This window comes from Pleurodeles waltl, chromosome 6 (genome assembly GCF_031143425.1).
Source record: "Pleurodeles waltl isolate 20211129_DDA chromosome 6, aPleWal1.hap1.20221129, whole genome shotgun sequence".
Taxonomy (NCBI): domain Eukaryota; kingdom Metazoa; phylum Chordata; class Amphibia; order Caudata; family Salamandridae; genus Pleurodeles; species Pleurodeles waltl.
This window is the reverse complement of record NC_090445.1, coordinates 193,106,091-193,132,189: the sequence shown is the minus strand read 5'-3', so window position 1 is coordinate 193,132,189 and position 26,099 is coordinate 193,106,091. Positions and strand designations below refer to the sequence as shown.

The 26,099-nt window shown below is 40.9% G+C and overlaps 1 protein-coding gene across 5 annotated transcripts in view; it reads left to right on the top strand.

Annotated features, from left to right (window-relative positions):
• Positions 1-26,099, top strand: part of ZNF652 (zinc finger protein 652) — a 292,555-nt gene that overhangs the window by 119,800 nt on the left and 146,656 nt on the right. For all 5 annotated transcript variants that reach the window (XM_069237791.1, XM_069237787.1, XM_069237788.1 and 2 more), the window contains one exon: positions 15,821-15,968. In XM_069237791.1, coding sequence (XP_069093892.1) covers positions 15,821-15,968 — 148 coding nt within the window. The remainder of the gene's footprint in view (positions 1-15,820; positions 15,969-26,099) is intronic.

Genomic DNA, 26,099 nt, shown 5'->3' with positions numbered 1-26,099 from the left:
TCCCCTGATGTTTTCGAATCCATGCACTGATTTTCAGGTCTCTTCCTTTCAAAAGAAACTTTTAGACATATGTATTGATATCTTGGAGTAAAAAGTGTTCCAAAGCATTGTTGACATGGTTTGGGAGGTGATGTTGATAATCTAAGTACTGAGACTATATTAATTGACTTTGTTTCTCACATTTAACCTGGTTTACCGGTTTAAGTCCGTCAGGTTTCAGCTGTAGTCTGACATAACACAAGACATGGAGTCTTCCTGAGTGTTTATGCTGACATAGTTATAATTGTGTTTGTATATATGTGTATGCCATTCTCTAGAAAATGTGTTCCAATGACGTGTTATTTAGAACAACTAACATTAATAACCACACATTCCCACATTTATTAATGAAGTGCAAAGTTTATTACCACAGTGCAGCTAAATTGGCATGAGAACGTATTTACTGCCTCACAGATCGCATATACCAATTACTTTACATGGGGAAATGCCTTTCCCGATAGTCAAATAGTCAGACTATGTTGTTGTTATGATTTTTTTTTTTTTTTTTAATTTTTTACACCCTGCTTTTCAAATTTAATCCAGAACATGCTGGATTTGGTTAAACACCTATTTTTTAAAAGCAAATATACGTGAACATTTGCCATGACTTAAACCACCTGTGAAAGAGGGCAGGGTACAATTTAATAATTAACGTTGTTGAGGGAGAGGATGGGCATCCTGAACATCTCAAGACTCTCCACCCTTAACTTTGGTAAAAGACAATAGCATATTACATTCTGGTACTCTGTTGAAAATACTCTCCCCTACGATACTATCCACAGCTGTCAGTTTGAACATTTTAATTCTATCCAGGGTTGGTGGAGCTACTGAAAAGGAAGTATGTTATGGCTGTCACCTATGGGAATATAGTCTATCAAGTGAGAAAGATCAGCAGTTTGGGTAAGGCAGCAAATGGGTAAAGAGGGACTCTGTTTGGATCTAATCACTAAGACCCCTGCTCTGATTTGAATCAGTAAGAAAGTTCCCCTTTTTTATGGTCACCCCCGACGTTTGCCCCAAATGCTGATTGTTATGACTCCGATAGTGCACTGGAGCCTGCTGCTCTGGCAACAGTGCGTGCGCTGTCTCCCACAACTGTAAAGTTTGACTTGGTAATCCTAAATTAGCAAATAATTTACCCTCTTATAAGTCCCTAGTACATGGTACCAAGAGTACCTAGGGTGTAGGTGGCAAAGGGGTCCTCAGGGCTGCAGCTCTGTTTTGTGCCACCCTGGGCGACTGAGGCACACTGCTGACAGCAAGTCTGCCATTGCAGACTGCAGATCTGCAAGCAAACTGCTGACTGAATGCCTGCCATTGCAGACTGTGGTTTGGCCCACCATCCTAGACCCCTAATGCTGGAGATTCAGTGGTGTGAATCTAGAGACATTCTGTATACTTAGGAATGTTATCTTGTTTGTTAGGATCTGTTTATGCATGACACCGAAATACGTTTGACTCGTGCAATTTTGAAGGTTGGGAGCAGTGCAAGCTGCTAGAAATTGACTGCTCTCACCATGTGTGGCACAGTCAAATGCACTGCCTATGTCAGGCAACCCCAAGGTAGGACTTCTCACCCAGAAGGCAGGGTGCATTATATTAAAGATGTAAACATACAAGTGCAAGGACCATATGTCCATATAGTGGCGTTCCCCATTGGAAACTATTATAAGTGTTAGCGGTCCATAGGATCATGGGCTGCCGACCAGGCACCCACAAGATTGGCAGCTCCAATCAAACAGTATGCCTTCAATCCTGCCATGAGTTTCGTGCCCTGGGTGATGTGGCATGCACCCTGGTGGTGACTTTAGAGGTTGCCTACCTGTTTGCTGCAGCTTCTCTGTGCTCCGACTAGTCTGCACTTTCCTGCACCTGCTGCAGCCAAGACAAGATTCGGACCTCTTGTGAGGCAGTGTGATTACTCCCAGGAGGCGCCAAGAAAGGCTTGGGCAGGAAGGAGGTCACACCTCCCTTCTCCCAAGCAGGCACATCAGACCGTTGAGCTTCAAAGGTTGCACCATTTCTGATGAGCATCAGGATTGACTTCCAGTGGAGGCAACAGCTCTTCTTAGGCACATTTGCTCTTGGACAGGCAGGAAATGAGATATACAAGGTGGTATATCAATCACTCAATCAGATGTTATTTGTATAGCACAGCTTGTCACCTGAGCGGGTATTAAGGTGCTTGCTGCAGGTGTTTATTCGAAAAGCCAGGTTTTCAGTCCCTTTCTAAAGTGGGTCAGCGAGGGTGTGGTGTGGAGCTGGAGGTCCTTCCTGGCTTTGGCAACGAGGTGGAAGAAGGAGCGTCCTACTGCGCTGCAGCGACATAAGTGTGGTATCTTTGTGAGGGTGATGTGTGCCGTGCAGAGGTTCCTGGTCGGTTGTTGGGGGTGAAGGTGGTAGCTCATGTAGGAGGGTCCTTGGTTATGGAGGGTTTTGTAGGCATGGGTCAGGAGCTTGAAGTGGCATATTTTTTTGGATCGGGAGACAATGGCGGTCCTTCAGGTTCTGGGTAATCAGGGTCCTCTTGGGCAGGTTGATGTTCTGTCTGGCAGCTGTGTTCTGGATCAGTGGTTCCCAACCTTTTGACACCTAAGGGCGCCCACTGAATCATTACTGGAAGCCGGGGACTCCCAAGCAATTTGTATGATTTAAATTTCAAATGTTAAAACAGTAATTCACAAAAATACACAAGCAATTACGGACCAAAAAATACTCTAATTTCGAAAAATATAATTATTTTATGCAGAGAAAAAATCGAAAAATTATCCAAAACTTTAACGGGAAGGTTGGCCCTACATCTCTGCGACTGACTTTTTAATGTTTAGTTTTATTTAGGAAAGCTAAGTCTTCAGGTCAGATTCAACATTTCCCCAGCGATTTCTGTTTCATTTTTTTGATTCGTAAGATCTGAGAAAGCTTTTTCACATTAATATTTGGTGTGGAAAGGAAGTAAAACCATAAGGGCCCCTCATCTCTCCATAGCCTCTCTTTCACATATAATTAATTTGTTTTATAGCACATCTCATACCAGTGTAGGGTGTCGGAGCACTTTACTGGGGACTACAAGGTGTAGGATTCACATGCCATCCACACTGGTAGGCATTCTTTAAGAGTGCTTGGTCTGGAGAAACACAAACCCAAATTCGGACTACAACACAGTGGTTAGCGTTGACTATAATAATCAGAATGTATTTCTACACATGCAAACGTTTTTCTAGCAGCATAAGGAAAATGAAAGTATCTTAACACAAAGGGAGAGGAGGGGAGAGGAAAAAAAACCAAGACGCCTAATGTCTCCCCAACATACACAACCAAGTACACAAGGAGTATGGGGTGTTTTTATGGGTACCAAGTGCAAGCAAGTTGCCCTGGACCCTCTGTATATCTCAAACTTCGGGATTTGTTTGTGTGCTGAATGTGGCAGTCCGGAGGGGAATTTCTCCTTACGGACTAGGTGGTCTTGCACAGTATATAGTGTCATGCTTCATCATTTGACCACCTAGCCCCATCCAGGTAGGATAGTACCACCTGGACGGACTCAACCTCGCCATTAAAAGAACTCTGAAGGAGTGCAGAGATAAAGATTATCTGGATAGAAGTGGGATCCAGTTGTACTACAGAAAATATAAAATCCCTAATCAGTCACCTGTGTTGTAATGCACCTTTATTCGTGGTGACTGCTGGTGAGATTAAAAACAAGCGGTGTGTCTGATATCTGTCAAGTCGTGTCAGCTATCATCCATGTTGGTAACTGAAATGCTTAACATGTTGCTCTAGTAAAGCTGACTGCTCTTTGCCACTCTACCAAGACTGAGCTAAGGGTTTTAGTCTGAATCCAAGAACCATCTTTTGTGATAACATTACATGGTAAGGCTACCCAGCCATACCGCACAATATTCCACTTTCCTACAGAGTTTAATCACAATAATAGCTGCTTTCCACTGGATAACTGTGGGTGTCTTTAGTAGTGATGCGCTTCAGCCAATTTGTTGAATGTGGTAGGTATTATACTTGTCATATAACTAACAGTATTTTAATTTTAACATAACTGATGTACATACATGGCTTAATTACAAGTTTGTGTGTCCCTGCTATTAACTTGTTAGAGAATCTTAACTGAAAGGTCTGCAAGTCTGTTATCAATCCATATGCCACCTAATATAGATGAGTGTTTTGTTGACAAATCATAGATTTATTAATATAATATTGAAAGATCAGATGTGCTATAAGTAGTATTGTTGCACTGTTAGAATGTTTAGCAAAACCTTAGTTATTTTGCAAATGTGGCGTGATTGCTACAGAAAACATCTGATGAATACTGCTAACTTCATATTCCTCACCTTATGAATGTCCCCAGGCGCCAGAATCTATCTCGAAACTCAAAAAGCAGTGCTCCTGCACTTTGGTGGGTGGCTTAGTATACCTCTGCACCAACGCAGTTCCACTTTGGAAGTGATAAATGGAGCCACATGCATGCGCCATCCATACTAGCGCACATCTGTTCCTTTCTTTTTGCCCCTTCACATAAGAATCCGGTGTTGGATAAGAATCTCTGGTGTTGGTTCACGATGCCATGACCTTCTGTGACTGCACCCAGATGAACCCAAAAGCCAATTGTGAACGTGAGATGAAACTTTGTTGTGAAGCACTACATCATTCCGTGCTGGTCGCATTCAGGACAATGTAGAGTGTGCAGACTCACTCCCACTCCTGCAGTTGTTTCTACGGTAGAGCAACATTGTGGTCAAAGTCTTCAGTAAGTCTCAAACTTCATCCTCTCAATGCAAGGAAAAATTCAGTATGCTCATGGTGACCCAGGTTCCCTCTTCCCTGGATCCTGGAGACTAGGTGGTGGTGTTGCGGTTCAAAGTGGGCCACACGTATGCTCCCTTTTGTGACTACCAGAATGGTGATACAGTGTTCACTCCCTATTTTCGGCGGTCAGGAGTGCTAGTCTTTCTCGACCTTGAAAACTGGCCATTGAATGTAGGCTTGCCACAGTGAGTCGCAGACCACCTCTAGATGACAACGAACCCCTTAACATCATTGCGGTTTTCAATCAAACTTCCAAAGCCACATATGATTTATTCAATGAGGCTCCCTTTCATCTGAGCCATCTTGGGTATGTTAAGCTTTAAGGTCTTTCCTCAAGACTAATTATTCCAGGGCATTCAGGCTATGATCCAGATGTTTCATCCTTTGTCCCCGGTCTCGGTGAGGATGGCTCTGAGGCATCCTGACCTGCTTGCTTTCTGCATCTTGCTTCCCAACCATGCCTGTGGGATTCAGTACAGGTGTTGGTGGAGCCTGCAAAAGATCTGTAATGGTCGGTGCTCAACTACAGTTGGACCAGCGTCGGACCCTTCTTTCTACCCCAGCCAGACTTGACAGTGGTGACAGTTGCATCACTATGGGGTTGGGGAGGCTCTGTGGGACAGATGGAGACCAGAGGAATCTGGTTTCCGGCAGACTCCTGCCTCCAAATGTATATGTTGGTACTGCAGCAAGCAAGGCGGTGTTCATGGGTCTATGCCGGGAGGCTTTGTACCTCTGGAGCCTTTTGAGCCATCAGGACATTTTCCTCATGGGACACTACTTGGTGAGATCTTTAAACACTAGGGCAGACGGGTCCAATTGTTGACTCTTAGTTGATCTTGAATGCTGGTTACTCCTAGACAGATGTGGTGCAGGGCATCTTCCTGAAATGTGTGGAACTCGGCCACGATTTCTTTGCCACTGCAGAAAATGCACATTGTCAACAATTTTGTACGTTTTAAATTTCCAAAAAAGGCTTTTCCTACCATAATCATTGGGCCTGCAATAGAGGGTGGCACTCCTGTACGCCTTCCCACTTCTGCCTATCCTGCGCTGAGTTCTAGAGAAGGTCAGGAATGACCAGACCAAAGTCATCCTAGTGCCTCTAGATTTGCCAGGGAACATCTGGGCCTGAGCATCTGTCTGCCAATCAGGCTGCTGCTTCAGGAGGATCTTCCGTTGCAGCAGCAGGTCTTGCAGTCTGTTCCTCCATGCTTGGAGATAGATTAGCAGCAGTTTATCTTCTTCAACCTTCTTCCTGAGGTTGTTAATGTGATCTTTGCAACCAGGCATCTGTCCATGAAATTACTGTATGCTGATATAGGTTTGTTGCACAGTGTGGCACCCGCCAGATGGACCCGCTTTGCAGGCCATACTGTCTGATGTATTGCTCTTTATATTGTCTTTAGCCAAGCAAGGAGTTGTCGGCCCTTTTGACCTTTTCACGTTTGCTAGACTAGCCTTCCTTGTTCAGTTCACCCATAATGATGCGTCTTGTAAAAGGTTTCTGCCAAAACCCTTTGTGATGCCACAGTGTGACTTGAATTTGGTCCTTTCTTTCCTCATGTGACCCCTTTCGAGCCAACATCGCAGTTATCCATTCTGCCTTCTCAAATTACATTTTTTTCTAGTTATGATAACATAGACCCGCTTTGTGAGTGATCCTCAGCCCCTTTCGGTCTAGCCTCCTTATACCACCTTTTTTCTGGACAAACTGGTGGTACAGACTCGAGAAGCATTTCTACCCAATGTGGTGATGCCTTTTCATGCAGACAAGCAATCATTCTTCCTACCTTCTTTGCTCCACCTCATCCCTCAAAAGAGGGAGAGACTCATGCTTACACTCCAACAGACGACTGAGTTTTACATTGATTGTACCAAGGGACATCTGGTGGACAATCAGCTCTTTATACGGTTCTCTGGTGAAAAGAAGGGCAAATGTTTGGCAGTGCAGAAACAGACCATCTCCTGACAGATAGTTTCTGTAATTAGCTAGAGCTTTGCTTTGCTGAGAAGCAGCCTTAAGAAGGCTTTGGTTTCATTACCAAGAGTGCTACCACTGCTATGGAATAGGAAGTGCCTGCCCTGGATATCTGTTATGCTGCTACATGCTGTTCACTGTACACATTCACCAAGCATTACTGGCTTGAGAGAAGACTCCCTGACACAGAAATCCCGCAGCGGAGGATGCTCCTTCTCTCTTCTCACCACCAAGTCCTGGAACGCCCCCCTCTCCCCCCCTCCACCTATGAGCATCACTCTCTAATGGAATTCAGGAAGAAACTCAAGCCCTGGTTCTTCGACTAAGCCCAGCAACCCAGTGCCTGGGTACCCTCACGGTTGACAAGCTGCGCTCCACAAATACTTATTGATTGAAGTCTGATGTGAAGGGCATTATGCCTGTTTGGTCCTGCAGGACTTGTTCTGAACCACTCCACATAACTACCACCTTGAGAGGTACTGCTTTGCTATCTGCTCTCAAGGTGAGGAATCGGCGGTTTTAATTATCCATCAGAAGGACACGTTACCTTCAGTAGCGCTCTTTCAGGAGGTTATTCTGTCTACTTGCAGAGTCCACACCTCTGCGTTCTGTGGACTTGTCTCCTTTTCCATCGGAAAAAGTCCTCATTTCAGAACCTGCACACTTGTTCCAATCTTCTGTTGGTCTCTTCATCTAAGTGCGCGGACAAGCGTATCAAAGAAACTTACGTCTGCGCACATGAATGGTGCTTATTTGCTGATCTGTTCATCACTTCCGGAACAGAACGACTTACTGACACTCACCAGCACTGCTTTTTGAGTTTCGGGATACAGTCTGATTCACATGGTAAGGAATCTACAGCTAGAGTATCCCCTATGAGGTTTGTTACTGAAGGTAATTAACTTGTTCTTTAATGCAATAATATTTAGCCAGAATTTTCAGTTCTGGATTTGCTTTCCCCTGAAAGTGACAATTGTTCCCTGGTAGCTGATAGCGCAGGTGCAATGCAGTGGAGGATATTATTGCCAGTTCTCGGATAAGATGGTCCCCCTCAAATATTACGATATTTTCGAAAATAATTTAGGTACAGATTATGTGGGTGCTTTGGAAATATCTTGCTTCTGGAAAATATGAGCTGACCAAGTTCAACAAAAAATGTGCATCTTTGTGGGAGAGGCTCATCTCCTTGTTAGTTGAGCCTAATAGGGGGACGGACAACCTGGACGAATTTTGGAGAATAACTGACACAACCAGGAGCTTCCATCTTTTTTAAAAGAATGTTTAATTGTGTAGTACCACATTTGCACTATGCCGCAGTTCATTGTAATGCCTATCTGTCAACATCCGCCCCAAAGGTAAATGAAGGATACAATAACCAGTTCAAGATGAGGAAAAAAATGCAGTCAAGGGAAATAATTTGGAAAAAGAAGCGCACTGTAATAAAGATGGTCTCAGATGGTGCATCTTGGAATACTGAAAAATGGGATGCATTTAAGAGTAATTGGCCCTGTTGACTATAATATCCAGCTCAATTAGCAATTGTTAACCTCCTGTGTAAAAAAAAAAAAAGAAATATATATATATATATATATATATATATATATATATATATATATATATATTTATTTGAAAAACAAAAAGGCTCAGAAAAGGCACCGCGCTCCAATTACCGGTGCTACTGCTGAGGCGAGCCAACCCAAAACAATGTTTTTAATCAAAAATTAGCAGTGCACTCCATTAGGGGTGATAATTCTCACGTTTATTTCAAGTTCAAGCTGGAAAAATAAAACGAACGACGCGTTTCGACCGTCTGGTCTTTTTCGAGTTCGAAGAAACTCATTACTCTTGCAGCTTCTATTTATAGAAACGAACAGTGCTTTACAGTGCAAATTGGTCCTTGCTACAAAGAATATATGTATATTTGAAGATTGCATATATCAAACACACAGTCCCCAGGAAGGAAGGCTTTTACAATGGTGAGAAGCTCATTGGTCATGTTTCCTAAAAGGTAAGGCTTGCACTAAAAAAAAAAAAACTCCTCTTGTTAAGGCTTTTAAAGGGAATAGTAAACTCTTACTAATAGAGTTCCTGTTTGGCTTTCCTGACTCTGGAGGTCAGTAGAAAAGTATTTAGATGCCCTCTTATGGAAGATGGAGATGGAGCTGGAAAACTACCTCTCTAGAGCATCAGTATTCCAAATTTGGTCTGACCTCCAAATAGGGCCTCTGTCCCATGCCCTGAGCCAGTTACAAGTTTGGTCACTATAACATTTTCTACTGTTTGAAGAGCTTCTGATTCAAAGTCACTTTAGGGACATCTGATATTTGTGATTTTGTGTTCTGTGTTTTGTTACATTAAAGTTTAATGATTTGTTTGCAGCAGGTACAAGCCAGTATAATTTTAACATCAAACATTTTTGATTTTTTGCTGGGCTTGCCGCTAAGGGACATTGCTGTGAGCTTTGTCTTTTTACATCTCGTACAACAGCGCATGCGCTCTCACAATAGAGATTGTTTTCTACAATGGGCTTGTAGCCCACCCGTTTGCTTGCTTTATTGCCATTCTTACTTGCTGCCTCGTAATTGTTCACAGGGGTGTGAAATGTAATAAAATACCTACTTGTCAATGGGACAGGTTGCTTCATAATTCTGCTTGTCCTGTAAAAAAAAACAAAAAAATCTACTTGTCCCTTTGGTCTCATGTAGTGCGTGGCAAATGGTGGCAGCAATATAATTATTTAAGAGATCTGATCAACACCTCTCTGGCTATGCTAGGGCTAATACTGTAGTAGGGCTTGAATACTAGCAGTTTCCTTATTTGGGCTGGAGGTAGTGGTAAGCAATAGTTGAAATGCCCTTTTGAGCCTGTGCAAACCTACTAGTTTGCATGTTTTAAGGGTTTTCACCAGTTTTTCCCTAATCTTTTTCCATACTGAGAGAGGTTGGAAATTTACTCTTGACAAGGGTCTGAAGTAAAACTTCTTCCAGGATTGGGAAAAAAGTAGTTGGAGGTAAAGTGAACTTGTATACTCTCAATGGATTTTCAGTTCAGCAAATCGACACATGCATATTTGGTCTTTCTAAAATACAGTTCCCAAATATTTTCTAGAAATAAGATTTCCTGGTCTAGGTCGATAAATTCTTGTAAATTAATGAAATATGTAAATCTGCACTACTGCAAAGATACATACCATGGGTGCACTTTTGTGACTTTCTTTAATAATTGCCCCCCTAATTAAGTCTGGCATTAACCAAAACAGTTTGTTTTTGTTAACATTATATCTCTCTCTAGTCATCTGTTGGCTGGTTTCAGTGTGAATGACTGTAATCTGCTCTTCCACAAGGAGCATATTTGTGTGCACACACTAGTTTTGTTCAGTGCCATGAACTACTATGGCAATGTGGGCTTCTTGAGACCAAAAAATATATTTGCTTTTTGTCAATGTTTGTTGCAATAGTTGAGGGCCCAGCAGCTCCCACAACAATAAAGTATTTCAAAAGCCATGTCAAAACACCACGTGTTTTGACAAAAACAAAAGACTGACCACCTGTGTCTTTGCCAATGCTTGTTTATTATCACATTTCTCATAATCTTGTTGAAATGGGTTACATCAACTTCTCATTATGAATATTGTTTTGAAAATACTAGAATGCAACAACACATTTGACTAAATAATGCTTCATAGAAATGGTACCACAAATTTCACATTAGTTGAGCAAATTGTTTTTTGCCTAGTTGCATTTTTTTGTGAGCATTCTGTTTTGAAAACAAAGAATCAGTCTTGCTTTCAAGATTCTGAAAATATTTGCATCTAATCAGAGCGCATTCTGGGAGCATTATACGTAGTCTCATATTGTTAGACTCTAAACATGTATACATGTTTTTTTTTCTTTTTTTTATTACTTGACCCACTGTCATTAGTGCAGTCAAAGCTCACAACACGTATTTAGAGTGCTCACCCTAATGAACCATTGGTAGAAGAAACAAAAATTGCGATACTGTAAATTGGCACCGAAAGAGTTTGTGCTGCTGGAAGTTAGCCCTACATGTCCAAAGGACAATATAAACCTGAAAACTTGTTGTCCTTGCCCCCAAACAGTATGTCCTGCGCGTCAACCAAAGGAATTCCACACACCTGTGTCCAGCGTGTTTTGGCTTCACTTTTCATTTGGAGAATGGACCAAGTAATAATTGCCTCTCCTTGATTAATGTCCTGCTGCTTGCACTGTGATTGATGAACTATTTCCTTCCTTATTCCCACTCTGTCCATAGGCTTGCTTTAACATTGAGGCTCTGGGCAACACGTATTGTTTAGTTTTGCTCGCCACTGAACTTAAAGAATAAAATAAAACGTACTGACTTATAGTAAGCTCCTGCTTTGCCTTCGCACGTGGGCAGCAGAACATATATTTTGACAAAAGGAACTCCTGTCCCTTCCCTGTGAATCTTGGAAAACATGCATTGTGAACTGTCTTCGATAAAAGATCTTTTCTTCTGGTATATTTTCCTCAAGGTAGTTGTCAGAGGTGTGAAGTGACACACAATTTGGATGTTCAGATCTCTGAGCTTGAAGCACACAAAATTGTTTTGATTGTGACATGCTGTCACTGTTAGTGGCCCTAGTGCTGGGAGTGTAGCTCATATTACCAGTCTTGCCTGTTGACTAACGCCTTACATCACTGATTGTTTCTTGGAGCTGGTGCTTTCTCCCTCTAAGCATATTCCTATTAACTTAGCTAAGAACCTGAACGGCTTCTTTGTCGTTCCAAAGACACATGCTCTGTTTCAGTGATCTGTCCTCTCTAATTCTTTCTAGTCCTGTCGGTGCTGCTTCTAGAGCCAGTGTTAAATTTGGTTAAGACATGTCGAGGAACATCTTTGGTTGGAATATTAAAACGTTTTAATTTGCCACCCCTCTGTGTATTTTATTCTTGGGGATTTTAACCTGCTTAATGTAAGGGAGGTTTAGGGAACAATGTCCAAGTTATTCGCCATGTCAGGGCAAATATGCACCAGCCTGCCCTATCTTTACACATTCTTCCCATCATTCCACCCATCTTCTATAATGAACAGTGATTGCTGGTTGGTTTAGATAAAATAAAAATAGCTGGATGGACTTTTACCTAGTACTTCATACCAGTAGAGGACTTTGCGCATAGATTTGAATCTGATTCCTGGACACCGTTTCAGGTTGCAAAGCTGAAGTGGAAATTTGTCTTTAGACATCAACTAAAGGGGTGAGGTGTGTATGTTTTGAAGAAGTGTTGTGATCATGGCACAGCACTGACACTGTACATAAGCATGTGTTGTCGAAGAAAGGTAAGGTAATAGATGCTGGTTTGAGGAGAAATTTACTTCAATGATTAAACTAGGTTTCTAATTTGTTTTGCAGCTGACCAGGCTGTTTCTGCTGGATGGTGGATGAGTGTTATGTGGTCCATTAAACAAAGGCTATTGTTTCTGATTTTAATGTGCTTTCGGTGATTCATTAGCATCCAATGCTTAGAAGCTTGGATGCATTGGTAGATGGTGCAGGAATCCAGATCGGATGGATTCTCAGATTTTAGAAGTAAGTGCTGCAGATGGATATAAGCTCCAGTGGTGGGTTAAGGTAGACTTTAAAGGAAATGGACGCTATGGTGGATCTTTTAAACTTGAGTTGCTGAGAGAGACTAAGCAGAGCTGAAAGGGGACTGTAATAGTGTGAGAGGTCTGTTAGTTAAGAATAAGGCATTCCAGTCCAGGCCACTGCTGTGTGTTTGTATAGTATTGAATCATAAGTAGTAGTTTAATTTCAACTTTGTTTCGGCCTACAAATTGGTATAATTTTGCACCCTATCAGTCTCTTTTTTATAAAAATAAAGAAACATAATTCACAATAAAAGCTAAGAGATAACATGCTAATGCTGATGCCTTACACATAAAAATGTTTGTTCCGCTTATGACATGCAAACTATATTTGCAAAATGCTGGTAGTTTTGGACATCAGTAAAACACATCTAGTGTGCCATCCTGATACAGTCCTACATTGGATAGCAGCTACTAAAGTAAGGAAAAGTGCATGTGCTATTATTAGAAAAGTCAAGTAGTATATATGCACATAGTATTCTGCAGTCCCTACTGTAGAATGGATCGCCATAAGGTGCAAGTGCCGTTTTTGAAAGGGAGTAACCAGTACTATAATCATGCAGTGGTGGATAAAATAGTACATGTTGAGCAGTGGTATAAATGACTCAAAGTGCAGAAATGCAGAAGGTAAGGATGTACTAGCTTTTTGTTCAACTACCTTTAACAGTGCATACTTCAGATAATAATTGTCTGGTGATCTTCCGGGCTGCATAGATATATGAAGAAACCTGGTTGATGATTAATACTTAATCAGTAAGCATGCATAAGGTCAAGATACCCTTAACAATCAGATTTTTATGACTAATAAAGGGTGGAGATAGAATTTTCTGAACTGTATTGTGAGGTGGCATGGTAACATAAAATGCTTAACAGATTCAGCAACACGCCACTACAGGCCTGCTGAGCTACTCCTCCACCGGACCAGTTGCCAGTATAGGATTTCAATGGCCAGGCTCCCATTCTGAACTGGAGTTCTTTTTATTTCTGGATAAAGTTTAATCAAGTAGGACTCGAATGCAGGAAATGGTTGGGGGTGAGCCTCTAATTTCCCTTTCAAATGAAACATATAATCCAGGAGCGTCTTTTCAACAGTTGCCCACTAACTGCAGAGACAGGCTGTCAAGATTGGATCCGAGCTCTGAGCACCCTATAGCATCCAGCCTATCATCTAATAAATTACACCAATGTAGCTCTGTTGACTCAGCACATGACCAAAGCTCATGCATAATTTTTAATTATTAGTCAATTACAGTTTAGGCTTGGTTCATATTCTAATCCAGTATAGAAGGGGGTCAGAGGGCTACACACTAGTCGACGGAAGTAAGGCCTCACTCTAACCTAAAAGCATCCATTAGGATCCCTGGTCTAAGATGAAGGAGTCGTCGCAGGATCGGATCCTCAGATCATACCAAGCCTGTAACTTTCTTTCTTCTTTCTTTCTGACTGTTGACAAATTTCCATCATAGAGTGATTTTAATTTATGAATACAGGCTTTTAGGGACAGCCTATTGAAGGTTCTGCCATAACAATGACAGTCTACAGTGTCAGAAGCAATTTTTAGATCATCATATACAGCCTTAATTTCTTTAAGCAGTGTTATTTTAGTACCATGTTATATAGGCTCAGTGAGCCATAGTGCCTTCATCTTTTCTAAAACCAGCTTGGGTGACAGAAATGACCTCATTGCCTGCAGCCCAGCATTCCTAAGGTGTAAATAACTAGATGTAATTGATAAAATGTATGCCATGCAGTCAGGAAATTGGCCGATGGTTTCCAGGATTTTTCCCAGGCCCTTTTTTATGGAGCGATACAGTGGTTGCTGACCTTCAAGAGGTCGAAACCTTTTCATGAAGCCAGATTGCATTATAGTCCATCGTTAATATGGGTACCCAGACAGAGGGGCCGAATCTGAGTGTATTTGCCAGTATCTTAATGGGACCAGGGCTTTGTTTCCCTTCTGGTTATCTGTAGCTGTTCAGTTCTGACCGTTCAGTAAATTAATTGTGTGGCATATCCTTTCTTGTCACTATTTGAGGAGTGTATCAAAGTGATGGGCAGGCCATGTTTATCGAGGACACAGCCTAGCCTCTCAAAATACAGTGGAGATCCTCAACTAGAAGAACTATACATTATTGAAAATTAATTATATCAAATATCCAATGGAATAGTAGTCTTTAGATTTCTCTTACTCTTTTCCGAGCCCCATCTGACTATTTCATAGAAACACTTGTTGTTTTTTTGTCTAAGTAAATCCTTGAGAGCCTACCATGATGTTATATGCAAGCATCCTTTTTTATGTTTTACAAGGCATTTGTACTCTTCTCTTAGTGTTTTCAGATGGAGTTCCCCATTTGGCACCAGGTGTCTGTTTCAACACACTGGACAATAATTATTTTGTTTTATAACATTCTGCATCGAACAAGTCGATCTTCAAGAAATTCATCTTATTTACATGCTGATGCAATGGACTGGATCACAAGTCAGTGAGCCCTCAGAAAAGTTTTACCAGATTTTCAACACATTCAATTGCTTCTGTATTTTATCATTGAGTTCCAGAAACTCTTTACATTTAAGTTGCCACAAATACAATAGTATTGGATCACTGAATGATGAAGAATTGTATGAACAATAGCCGAAAACGACAGTGCCAGAAGTGTTGCTGGTCCATATGAATGCATCATCATTTGAGTTTATCCAAGAATATTCCTCATTACAGATTAGTTAGTGTGAGAAGTGGGCAGTATGGATGATGAGATCCTAATGGTGATATTCTTGAATGTGTGTATAAATGAGGTAGGTCTCACTGTGCTCCTAAAAGCTTTTATAACATCTGTGAAATCATCTGCAGATAGAATGCTTAAGTAGATTAGCCTGTTGTGTAATTTATTTAGCTGTCAAACTAATGCTCAGGTTGATTTGACTCTATTTTGCTTTTATGAGAATTCTTCAGATCTTTTGCGTTAGAGACTGTTATCTGCTAGGGAACTGCATAATTCATGTCACTGGGTAAGTTTTGAAGATAAAAATTCCAGGCTCAGGAATTCTACAATTATCTTGTGAAGTTCGTTAGTAGGGAAAGTAGCTTTAGAGATCTGTAGCAAGTTAAATCTTTAGCCTTGGCTGGAATGATGATTTCACTTGTAAAAAGAAGTGGGCTGATGGACTAAGAATGCAGCTATCACTAAGATGTGTAATATTGTCTTACTGAACCATATTTTGATTTGGTCCATCTTTTCTTGTTATCATGTACTGTTTTTACAATAAATGTAATGCCATTGTAATTTAATGTTTGGGCTTTTTATTTGTAGATCTTTCTTAATGGTTTTCTGGATTATATTTTTTGTTTTCTCTTAGTGTGCTTCCTGCAATAAATCCTTCAAGAAGCTCTGGTCTCTCCATGAGCACATAAAGATTGTCCATGGATATGCAGAAAAGAAGTTTGCCTGTGAGATTTGTGAGAAGAAGTTTTACACCATGGCACATGTGCGGAAACACATGGTTGGTGAGTTCTTGCTGACATTCCTATTGACGTGTTTAAGGAATATCATTCCAGTGGATATTCAGTTAGCCCTGATGCTCATGTTGGTATGCTGATGTCTGCCATCCCATGGACATCAGTATCCTTCTTTGTTGCCCTCATTTTGACTGATGTGTGACTAAGGTAATGGTGTAGACATTTCAAAAGTACTAATGACCATGAAACAAAAGTAAGTTCTCATCTGTTTTGCAACCTTACCTATTTGCAGAACTGTAATGTAAAGCATAAGTTGTACATACATTAATTTGTGGGTTTCTGGCAGTCTCTACAAATGAACATTATTGAGCCAGATTCTCACGCTAGCATTGACCATTTAATGTCCATGTTTTTCGTTGTTAAAGTGATTATAGTAATGTGTGTATGTTTGAAGGAGGTTCAGCCTCCAGGTTTTCATTGATACTTTAGTGAAGTACATCAAGGCAGTGTACAAAACCTTTCACTTACTTACAGTGCTCTGTATTTTCCTAGTTAAAAATATAATTCTTTCTGCAATTTTACTCTAATAAATTATCCAACAACTCTTCTTCAATGGGCATTAATACCACAATTGACTTTTAAATCTAAAATTTTCCTAAGCAAAAGTCACTCTGTCTTGTTGTTTTGTCGTTAGTGGTTATGATTAAATGTAATCACATAATACACATATATAAAACATTATGTTAATACTTTTTGACAAAACTGTAGAGAAATCTGGTTTAAAAGACTGGGATGGTGGTAATTCAGCAGTGGATCGGACACTCGTTTCTACATCAGTCAGTTGCCCATAATGTTCACTAATTTAGAGAACGAACAGCTCCTACTAATGTAATTAGATAAAAAATATGGTACTCTCTTGACAATATGACCAGCCCTTAGCTAGTTGTGGGATTAGGAACAAGAGTATCATAATTGGTGCTGTGTTTTCTCAAAATATTAATGAAGAAATATTTTATGCAGCCATTCTACTCAAACAGGTTATCTTACAAGGGATTTCCATCTGATGCTGCATGTTCCTGTTAAGTGCTTGAGTAATAAATTATTAGTCAGTTGAGGTCATCAAGTTCTCTAGCATTGGATATTTCATAGATTCACATTCTTGAATACTTCCTCTTTGTCATGCTGGGAGCCCTTGGTGGTCCATATTCTACCAATGAAGTGGAGAGACAGTGCCCTTTCCCCACCCCCTGAGGCTACATCTGCCAGATTAGCTACTCTGTTAGTGTGAGGGAATACTTTAGAGATATGCTCCAAATTCTTTCTTTTTTTAATTCTTTTTTTTATAATTCAACCGCAGCTTACTTCAGTGCATGTAATCACTATTCTCTATCAGATTACATATTCTTTGATAAATGTGGCAAAAAGAGGGAAAACTCAAGTAGTTGTTCTACAGGAAATGTGTGTTTGGTGGCAAGTGCACAGTTATGTCAAGGACAGGAATACACTTGCATAACTTGTATGCACTTATATGGTTTGTCAAAAATGATTATCTACTTTTTCCAAAGAAGACCTTAAAAGACTGTAATAGGTGCTCTGTACTCACCTTACTCAGACAGGACATAATTCCTTCTTCCATTCTAAACAAAGAAAAAATAGATTAGTTGAGTAGCTTAGCAGGTTCAGTCAGTCCACTGGTCTGAATCCCTCTTCTGTGATGCAGATAAACGGAGTCAAAACATCCACATGACTTTGTAGCTCCTAGAAAGTACCAAGGCTCTTTCTCCTGATGTAGCCAAAAAAGTAGAGATTTTGCTTTCATCAATTATCAAAAAGGTAAGCCCGTCAGCAGCATGGTTTGTAGTCAGCAGTTACAAGGACGAAAGCTAGACATATGGCCACTCTGCCATTGGACAGGTCGTTGACTGGGCTGAAGGTGCTGATGAAGAAGATCTTTCAGTAAGAGAAAATCCAGCTGATAGATTTCAGCTTTGGAACTGATGGAAAAAGATGGCTCAACAGACTAGAGCAAAGCTGGTGGGTCATGATCCACCGTCATTCAAAGAATGCTTAACGGCACACAGCCCACCATCGCAAAAGCTTAACAAGATCCTCCATAGGCAGAGGACATTTACTATGTAAATTCTCACGGGGCATGTTCTTACTCACGAAGAGCATGTTTCCTATAACTGGTGTCAAAGAAAGAAGGAATTTCTCCACTAGTTAGACTATATTTTTCTAACTTCAACAAGTGACAGCCTAGGATTCCCCGTAAAAGATTTTTAAAAATCAGTGAGGAATCCATCCTCTCAGTTGACCATCCTATTAGCAATTGTTAATCTGTGAATATTTTATTTCATTGGTAATAGTTGTTCTAGATCTGTTGCTGGGACGTTTGGTTTAATAATATTTTGCTTTGCTGTCTCCCTTGCTGAGAAGCTAAAGTTCTACTAGAGTATTCATTCTCCTCATCGCTCCTTTGAGTACTCAAGCACGTTGATGATAATGTTCCACAAGTTCCTGTTTGATTTTTATTTTTTTCCCATTCCACCATGTTCAAGAGAGATATTATGTAAAAGAAACTTCTATGAGCATTCCATCCAAACTTCCTACTGTAATTTGTGCTTTCAAAACTTATGCCTATCAGCTATCTATCAAGGACAATTATTTGTCCTCTAAGAGATTGCTTAAAGGTGTCCCAAACCATGGTGAAATTTGCTGCCCCCTGGTCCGATGTCTAAGAGCTCTGCCTGACTGTGTGCTGCAGCGTGGTCTGAAGCTAATTTGGTAGTCATGCAAGAGATGGTTAGCATTCAATGTCACTATGGAGTTGTGCACACATTGCTTTTTCTGTGGTTATGCCCAAGAAGCGTATGGAAGTGATGGGGTGATAGTTGTTGAGGTCTTCAGAGTTTAATGTAGTTTTCTTTAGGAGTGAGAGGATCTGTCTTGAGAGCTTCTGAGAAGATGCCATGAGTGACGGAGGCATTGCCAATGATGAGCGAGAACGAACACACACCTTTTCAGACAGAGTGTGTGGTATACTGATGCCACTTGTGTAATTCTGCTGTTGTGTAAAACCTAGAACCTTGCCTTGACATCCCCGGTGTCTGTAAAGTGTGTGTATATTATGCATGTACTATATGTGTGGTAGAAAGTCTCTGTGGGTGAGCGTTAGTGCTCTAGCCAGTGGGATACATTTTGGATACCCCTGGTTGTCACAAAATGGAGGATGAGTATAACTCTCCTAGACACTGGAATTCTAGGAGCCTGCTTTACTGTGACTGGAGATTGGAGACCAGACACTGAAGTTTGATAGTTGGAGACGCTGATACATTTAGAAATTTCCTGAAGACTTTCCTAGCAAGGCATGACCATTGTCATGTCATAGACCATAAATGAATAGCGGGACTGCAGTTTGTGTTGGCCAAGGTGAGGAAGTTTTGCCAGTTCTGTCCCTTTGTCTTTGATTGTTGTTCCAGGTAGGCCAATATAGCCAAGTGCAGAAAACTCCCACTTCATTATGCCCATGTTATCAGAGGTCCTCTTTGGAGACAGTCTCAGTATTACCTGGTTGGCGAAGCATAATTTTACACAAAGGTTACGAAGGATGCTCAGTAAGAAGCCCAGCTCAAACTGCTTCTGATGCCTTAGACAGTGGATACAGATCAGCTGTCTGAAAAATGTCTATAAAAGTCTGAAAATTCTACTTGACCAAGGAAGGGTGTGCACCTCTGAATACTTGCACAAAATGTTGTGTAACCAGGGCTAGTGTCTGTCTAGCATCTAGTCTCCCAGAGGTATGGGTACATTACCTGAAGTCAACACTTTCTGCAAGAGAGCGGAGTATCTCCTTGAAGTGCCTAGAAGCCTGTCTGCTGTGACGGCGGGGAGTGTCAGGTTATGCAAGAAGAGAAAATCTTCAGAGGAGAGGCTGGGTCCCCAATGAGCAGAACTCTAGAGGAAGCAGATGACTTATAGCATGACCCATATAGTGGAAGATCCCTCTGGCTCTGTGCAGTTAGTAGATCGAACTGCACAAAGTTGTATCTGAAATGTGTCTCCTGTCAATTGGCCATCGGTGCGATCAAGTGTTGCCACAGCTGATTAGAAGCAAAGGGACTGCGTCACTGCTTAGTGGGGAACCCAAACTGTTGTATGACCCCTTATTTTTAGCATTAGGCCCATGCGTGTTACTTTTTCAAAATGGCGTCCGAGTAAGACACGCTCTTGTGCACACGGAAGAGGCATGGTTTTGGACAAACGGAACAGTATTAGAAATGATGCCACAATATTCAACATAATACCACCTTGAGAAAGCCCGAGGTGTATTTTACCATAGGGGGCGAAACACGTGTTGGCTATTCGAACTACATCCAAATCATTTGGTTGGGCAACTCATGTATTTAAAATTCAAGCCTGGATTTACCCATGTATTCATGATTGTTCAACTTTCATTAACCGTACAATGATATGGATCAAAAAATTTCTAAATAAAGTTTTGTAAATAATAATTGAACTTGAAATGTGGGTTCTCATCCTTATATAAACTTTGGACTTATTTACTAAGGGGTTATTGGTCCATACCCCTAATCTTTGAGTTCCCACTTTATACTACCGCAAATTGGCATTACTTGGGAAGGGAGTTTTGGACCTTTCTACATATGCAAAGTTTTACACCATTACATCAGGCTTGTTCTTCAAATTCTGTATAGGTTATTATGTAAACAACACATAGTCCTAAGGATGCTAGAGGGCATTCCAGGCATGACTGTCCTGGGATGCACACTACAGACAGCTTTGTTGTTCTGGGTGCTGACTTTGAAGCTTCCTGAGAGGATTGCCATCCATACAACAAGCAGACCTCTGCTATCCTATTTAGGTATGGAGTCATGGTTATTTCTTTAGATCAGGGCAGACCTAGGCATTGGTTTTAGGCAGGAATCTCTAGAATCCCTAAGCTTTCCAGAATCCTACAAAATGGTGGGGTTGTTTATCCTCTTTACCTTGGTTGTAATGATGATACCTTGGCATGTGTGACTCACTGAGGAACCAAGTGAAAGGGGTATAATCTGTTTCCATGACTTCCCTGAGGACCTGAGGAGTCAGTGTGTCAGGTTTAGGTCACCACAAATCACCTCTTCTCTGATAAGTTTGGGTGACCAATGCATGCTAGCCAGGAGTGAGGCAGACCGCATTTCAAGCGGTGTGTGATTGACTTAGTCTCCCACACTCAGTGGTGCTGCTGCCCTAAAGACCGTCTCATTGCAAAAATTGGAACTGCATGACAGACCTGCACAGGGGCTGTCACTGCTTGGCATCCTTGCAGTAAGAGCCAACTTGGAGGCTGAGTGTTGGCCTACGGCCACTTGAGAATGCTGCAACCCTGGAGGTTTCTTCCCAGGGCAGAGAGCTGCAAGGGCAGGTCACCATGTCTACTGAGAATGTTAATTGTAGACCAAAATGTTAAACTTTTGAACTGGGCAGCATAGTAAATATGTACGGGTCCCAAGACACTCTTAGCAAACAACCTGAACCACAATGTTTGTGGCACAACTGCCCTTGCCTGGCCTGTGGTCCCTTGAATGGTTTCTGACTTTGTCCATCAAGACAGTCAGCTGTGACCGAGACTGAAGTTGATGGTTCCAAGCAACAGTGTTCTTAAGAGGTGCAAATGCCTCAAGAAAGACAGGACTCTTAGTCCAACAATGGTGACAAAGTTATTGATGAAGATTTACAAGTCTGAGGTTTATATTGGTGTTGATGATAAAGAGTATATCTGTCACCATCAAGATGTTCGATGGCATCTAGTGAAGCTCGAGAAAAATATAAAACACTATACTTTACACCTTTCTGCCTACTAAATGAAATCAAAACTGTTTCAGTCATATCTACAGTGACACAGAGAAATCCCACAATTCCCCCTGTAAAGCCCCACCATACAACAAACAAGGAAGAAAGGGGACACTGTGGAGAAAAGAGTTAATGCTTGAGTGGCAGGCAGTATCAAAGTGGCTTGTGTCACAGCAATTATAGCCAGGTATGACAGGCAATTGTGGAGTGATCGATCTTCTTTTCTGCAAAAAACACCATTGTTGGATAGAACTCCTGGGGATTGTTATTTTAAAAGAGGTAGATCATGCGTCTGCTTAACTAAGATCCAGCCTTTGACTCCTGCACTGTAGGTTTTAGACAGGTTGTATATACAGCTGCTTTCAGGTGCTGTTGATGGCTTAAAAGTACCCTGTTCACATCAAGGGTCAGATAAGGATTTTATATATTCCTTTTGATGATGCTAATAGTTTTGGCCACAATTCAATCACACAATTCAATCCACAATTCAAAATAGCTCTAAATAAAAAGGTTCAAATGTAATGTTTTACATCTGATTATCGGACCTTTAGCAAAAGAAACCATGCTGCTTTAGAACTTTCTAGCTATACTCAGAGGGTTTCAAAAATACATCCTGGAACCATTCTCGTCATATTAGAAAATCAAGTTTTAGCAACTTCGAACAATCTGCTTCTCATCGTTAGATCTGTTGCCCCTATGGGTATGTCACCCGGCCACTAAAATGTGCTTTTTATGCAGCCTGTTCCAGGAATCGTTAACACATCTGCTAGTATATGTCCTGCCTTACTTGACGGATGCAGAAGGTTCCTTCGACCTTTCTTGAACAAAGAAGGGACACAGGCAATTGTAGCTGCCGTCAAATTTGTGCTGAACGGTGCTCAGCCCCACATGATAACCAAACTGTTTAATTTTCTGGATGTGGATAAATCATTAAGGTAAAAAACACTGCCTTAAATGCTCCAGAGACATGGGCCCAAGCTTACAGTTTCAGAAATTAACAATGCATGTTGGTGCAGAAAGTTTCACCAACTATTAAGTACATTTTTAAAATATTAATCCTTCCTAGCTCTCCATCTTTCCCTGATGATTTTTAGAGAATTATTGCAGTGAGCAAACTATATTGGTATGCCATAGAATTATATTATTTTCCAGGTTTTGCTGCTAAAACTTTGAGCTTTAGAGGTGCAGAAATTGTTAGGTCCCATTTTTTTTCTTTTATGGCATTAACAAGATGCATTTTAAAATCCGTGCGTTTTTGTTATGCATGTACAGGAGCTTTCAGAAACTCCATGCTGCTGTTAGCCTTCAGTTTACATTTTAATTTGTTTAATTTTAGAATGTTTTACTTGCACATGGCACTTTAGTGGACTTGTCCGTCTAAGTAAAGTATATTTTGATAATTTATTTTTCAACCAAAAAGTTTTTATTTTATTTTTTATTTTTAAATAAAATTTCTAAGTATTTTAATTTCTTCTAGATTGATAGATGGATTAGATTGACAAGCTTACTCGATCATTAGTTGTCTGGTAAACTGACTACAAGAAGTAACCATGTGAAAAGGACTTGTTTTTCTTCATCAATGCTTTACTTTCTTAATGTACAAGTCAGGTGACCTTGCCAGAACTGTAAGTTTTCTTCTGCCATACTGTCCACTGCTTGAAATTACATCACTCTGTTTGCGTTGGTGGGAGAAGTTAGCAATTATCCATTAGAACAGTCAGAATCCTGAGCAATGCAATAAGGAAAACAAACTCTGTGGTTATTTTGGATAGCTAACTGAGCAATGCTATTGGGACAAGCAACAAGGACGGACAAGCAGCGAAGGGAGGGAGATAGAAGAAGAGGTGGGGCATGCAGCAATGGAACGTGGGAGGGATGTGTTTCAGACGGCCTGCAAAGAATGCACTCTTATGGTGTGCTACACTAGAAAGTTGAAAGGGAAAAAAAAAAGTACCTCTGCAAGCGTGCGACCAGTGGAAGGACATTGACTGCAGACATGAAGCTGTACTTAGTCCATGCTCCACAAAACAGCCAAAACCAAGAAGAGAAAGCAGTGGATGAGGTGCTGACCAATAAGAAGAAAAAAAAAATAAGTGATGTTAGCGCCAACGTGATAAGTAGTGGGTGGGCTGTACTTATTTTTTTTTTATTATATTTACACGAGATTTCACAAGTGCTGTTCAAGCGAAACCTAAAAATAACAAAATAATACTCTTGGGTACTGGATGTTGTCTGTCCAGGCCTTATAGAGTTTGTGGAAAAACCTTCAATAAATCCTCCAAAGAAAGAGAAACGCACACCAAACGGGCTAAACAGAAATGTTTAATGCTTCTTGGAAAGAATACTGTAGAAAAAGATGCCACAACAAAAACAGATTTGGGGTTTTACTCAAGATGTTTCCCCATGCTGAAAGAGACCAGGAAATGGAGACCAGTTCTAGACCTCAGAGCTTTACACAAATTTCTGAAAAGGATCAAGAATACTGTACCATTACCCTGTAGGAGATTCTTTAGTTTGTCCAGATGTACGTTTGTACAGGTATACTGGAAAATGCATACTACAGTGCCCCAGTACCTCCTAAAACATTCAGTTCGAGATGTCAAGTACCATTACCAATTCAGGGCCCACAATTGGGCTGAAGTCTACCCCTGGGGTTTTGCAACATGTACGGCACTAGTAGCAGCATATCTTCATCAGAATGGTAGCATGAGTTATCCATATTTGAACAACTTGTTGTTAAAGGCAATGACTGTCAAGCGCACTCAACTGGAACTGCATCTCCTTCTTACGACTTTAGCAGAGGTGGGCCTTTTGGTAAATTGAGGAAAATCAGTAATGCAGCTAACCAAAGATAACATCTTGCAAGCAAGTATATTTATACTCCAAGGGAAAGAGTATCCCTTAAAATGCAGAGGACGGAGGCTTGTGGGCGTAACATCTCATATTTGCACTCAGATGCCTACACTAGTAAGTCAAATTGAGACTATTGGTTGCATGTCTATTTCTCCATGTCGGTTGCCCATAAGGACAGTGCAAAAATAGCTGAATAAACTGTGGCTTTAGGTGCAAAGAGATGGGCATGGTTGCATTTTTGTAACAGCAGATACATTGTATGGTGGACACGAAGCTCCAGCATATTTATAGTAATTTCCTTAATTCCTTTTGTCATTTGAGTGGTAATAATGACACACATCTCTGACTGGCTGGGGAGTGCACCCTCAGAAGCTGCAGGTCAGTGGTCTATGGATTAACAAAAATAAGTACTTCAAGCAGTATGCTTAGCTCTAAACGATTTCTACCTCCTCACTTAGGCACAGATAATTGTTCATTCGCATGACAGTATAATGTATTACATATGGAAACAGTGTGCAACAATTTTTTTTGCCTTTTTCTGGCAGCTCTAAGGTTATGGGGTATTGGATATCATGCTATTGCAAGCAGCAGTGTAGATAAAATGTCAAGACATGCACGTCAAACTATAAGCAGATAATCATGAGTGGTTGATAAATGGACCGATAAGGGCAGTGTTTCAGCAATGGGTGAAACCAGCATAGAATCTATTTGCAACGCACCACAGAAGTTTGGCTGAGGTAGAACAAAAATGAGAACTAGCAAATCGGTTCCATGCTACTATCTTAGCATGCTTCCCTTGTTTTGGCTAAGTTGACCTTCGCCACAGTCTCTTTTGTCCCTGAAATATCATTCACTACTAATAATGAGAGTGGAGATTGTCAGAAAGGAAATTCTAGAAGGTCAGAAAGATGTCTCTTTGTGTAAACTAGAAAGAGCAAGGGTCTTGGGGATCTAAGCAGTGTATTACTTGTATGGTGGAGTGAACGCGTAAGGGTAATGTGGGGCAGGCCTATCTGCTTTTGTGATGTCAGTGCAGCAACTGACCAACTTATTTGCCTCTCAGCCTCGCATGTGCAGGGTGCTAGTCCAGTTAGGATCTGAGCCGTGATCCGACTATAGTGTGTGCCCAGGTCATGCTTTTCTGCCTTGAAGCCTAAGAGGTGCTTAAGGAGTGAACCCCTGCTCAGAATATTTGGCTTCCTTTGGCCTAGCAAGGGTAGGTGGCATTTGAGCCTTTTAAAATGTTTTCCCTCCATTCATGGACTGTATTTGTTTAGAAGTAAGCAGTATTCTTCCTTTTGCTTTTTTTTTTATGTGCATACAACTGCTCAGTTCACCATTTCCTATTTTTTCCATTTTGTTATACTTTTCCCCATTCAAATCCATCTCTAGCTTATAACTGTTGCCTTTTGGGTTGCTAGGCCTCCTCTGATTACCCTCACCATTTTTGTATACACAGACTGAGCATCCTGCCAC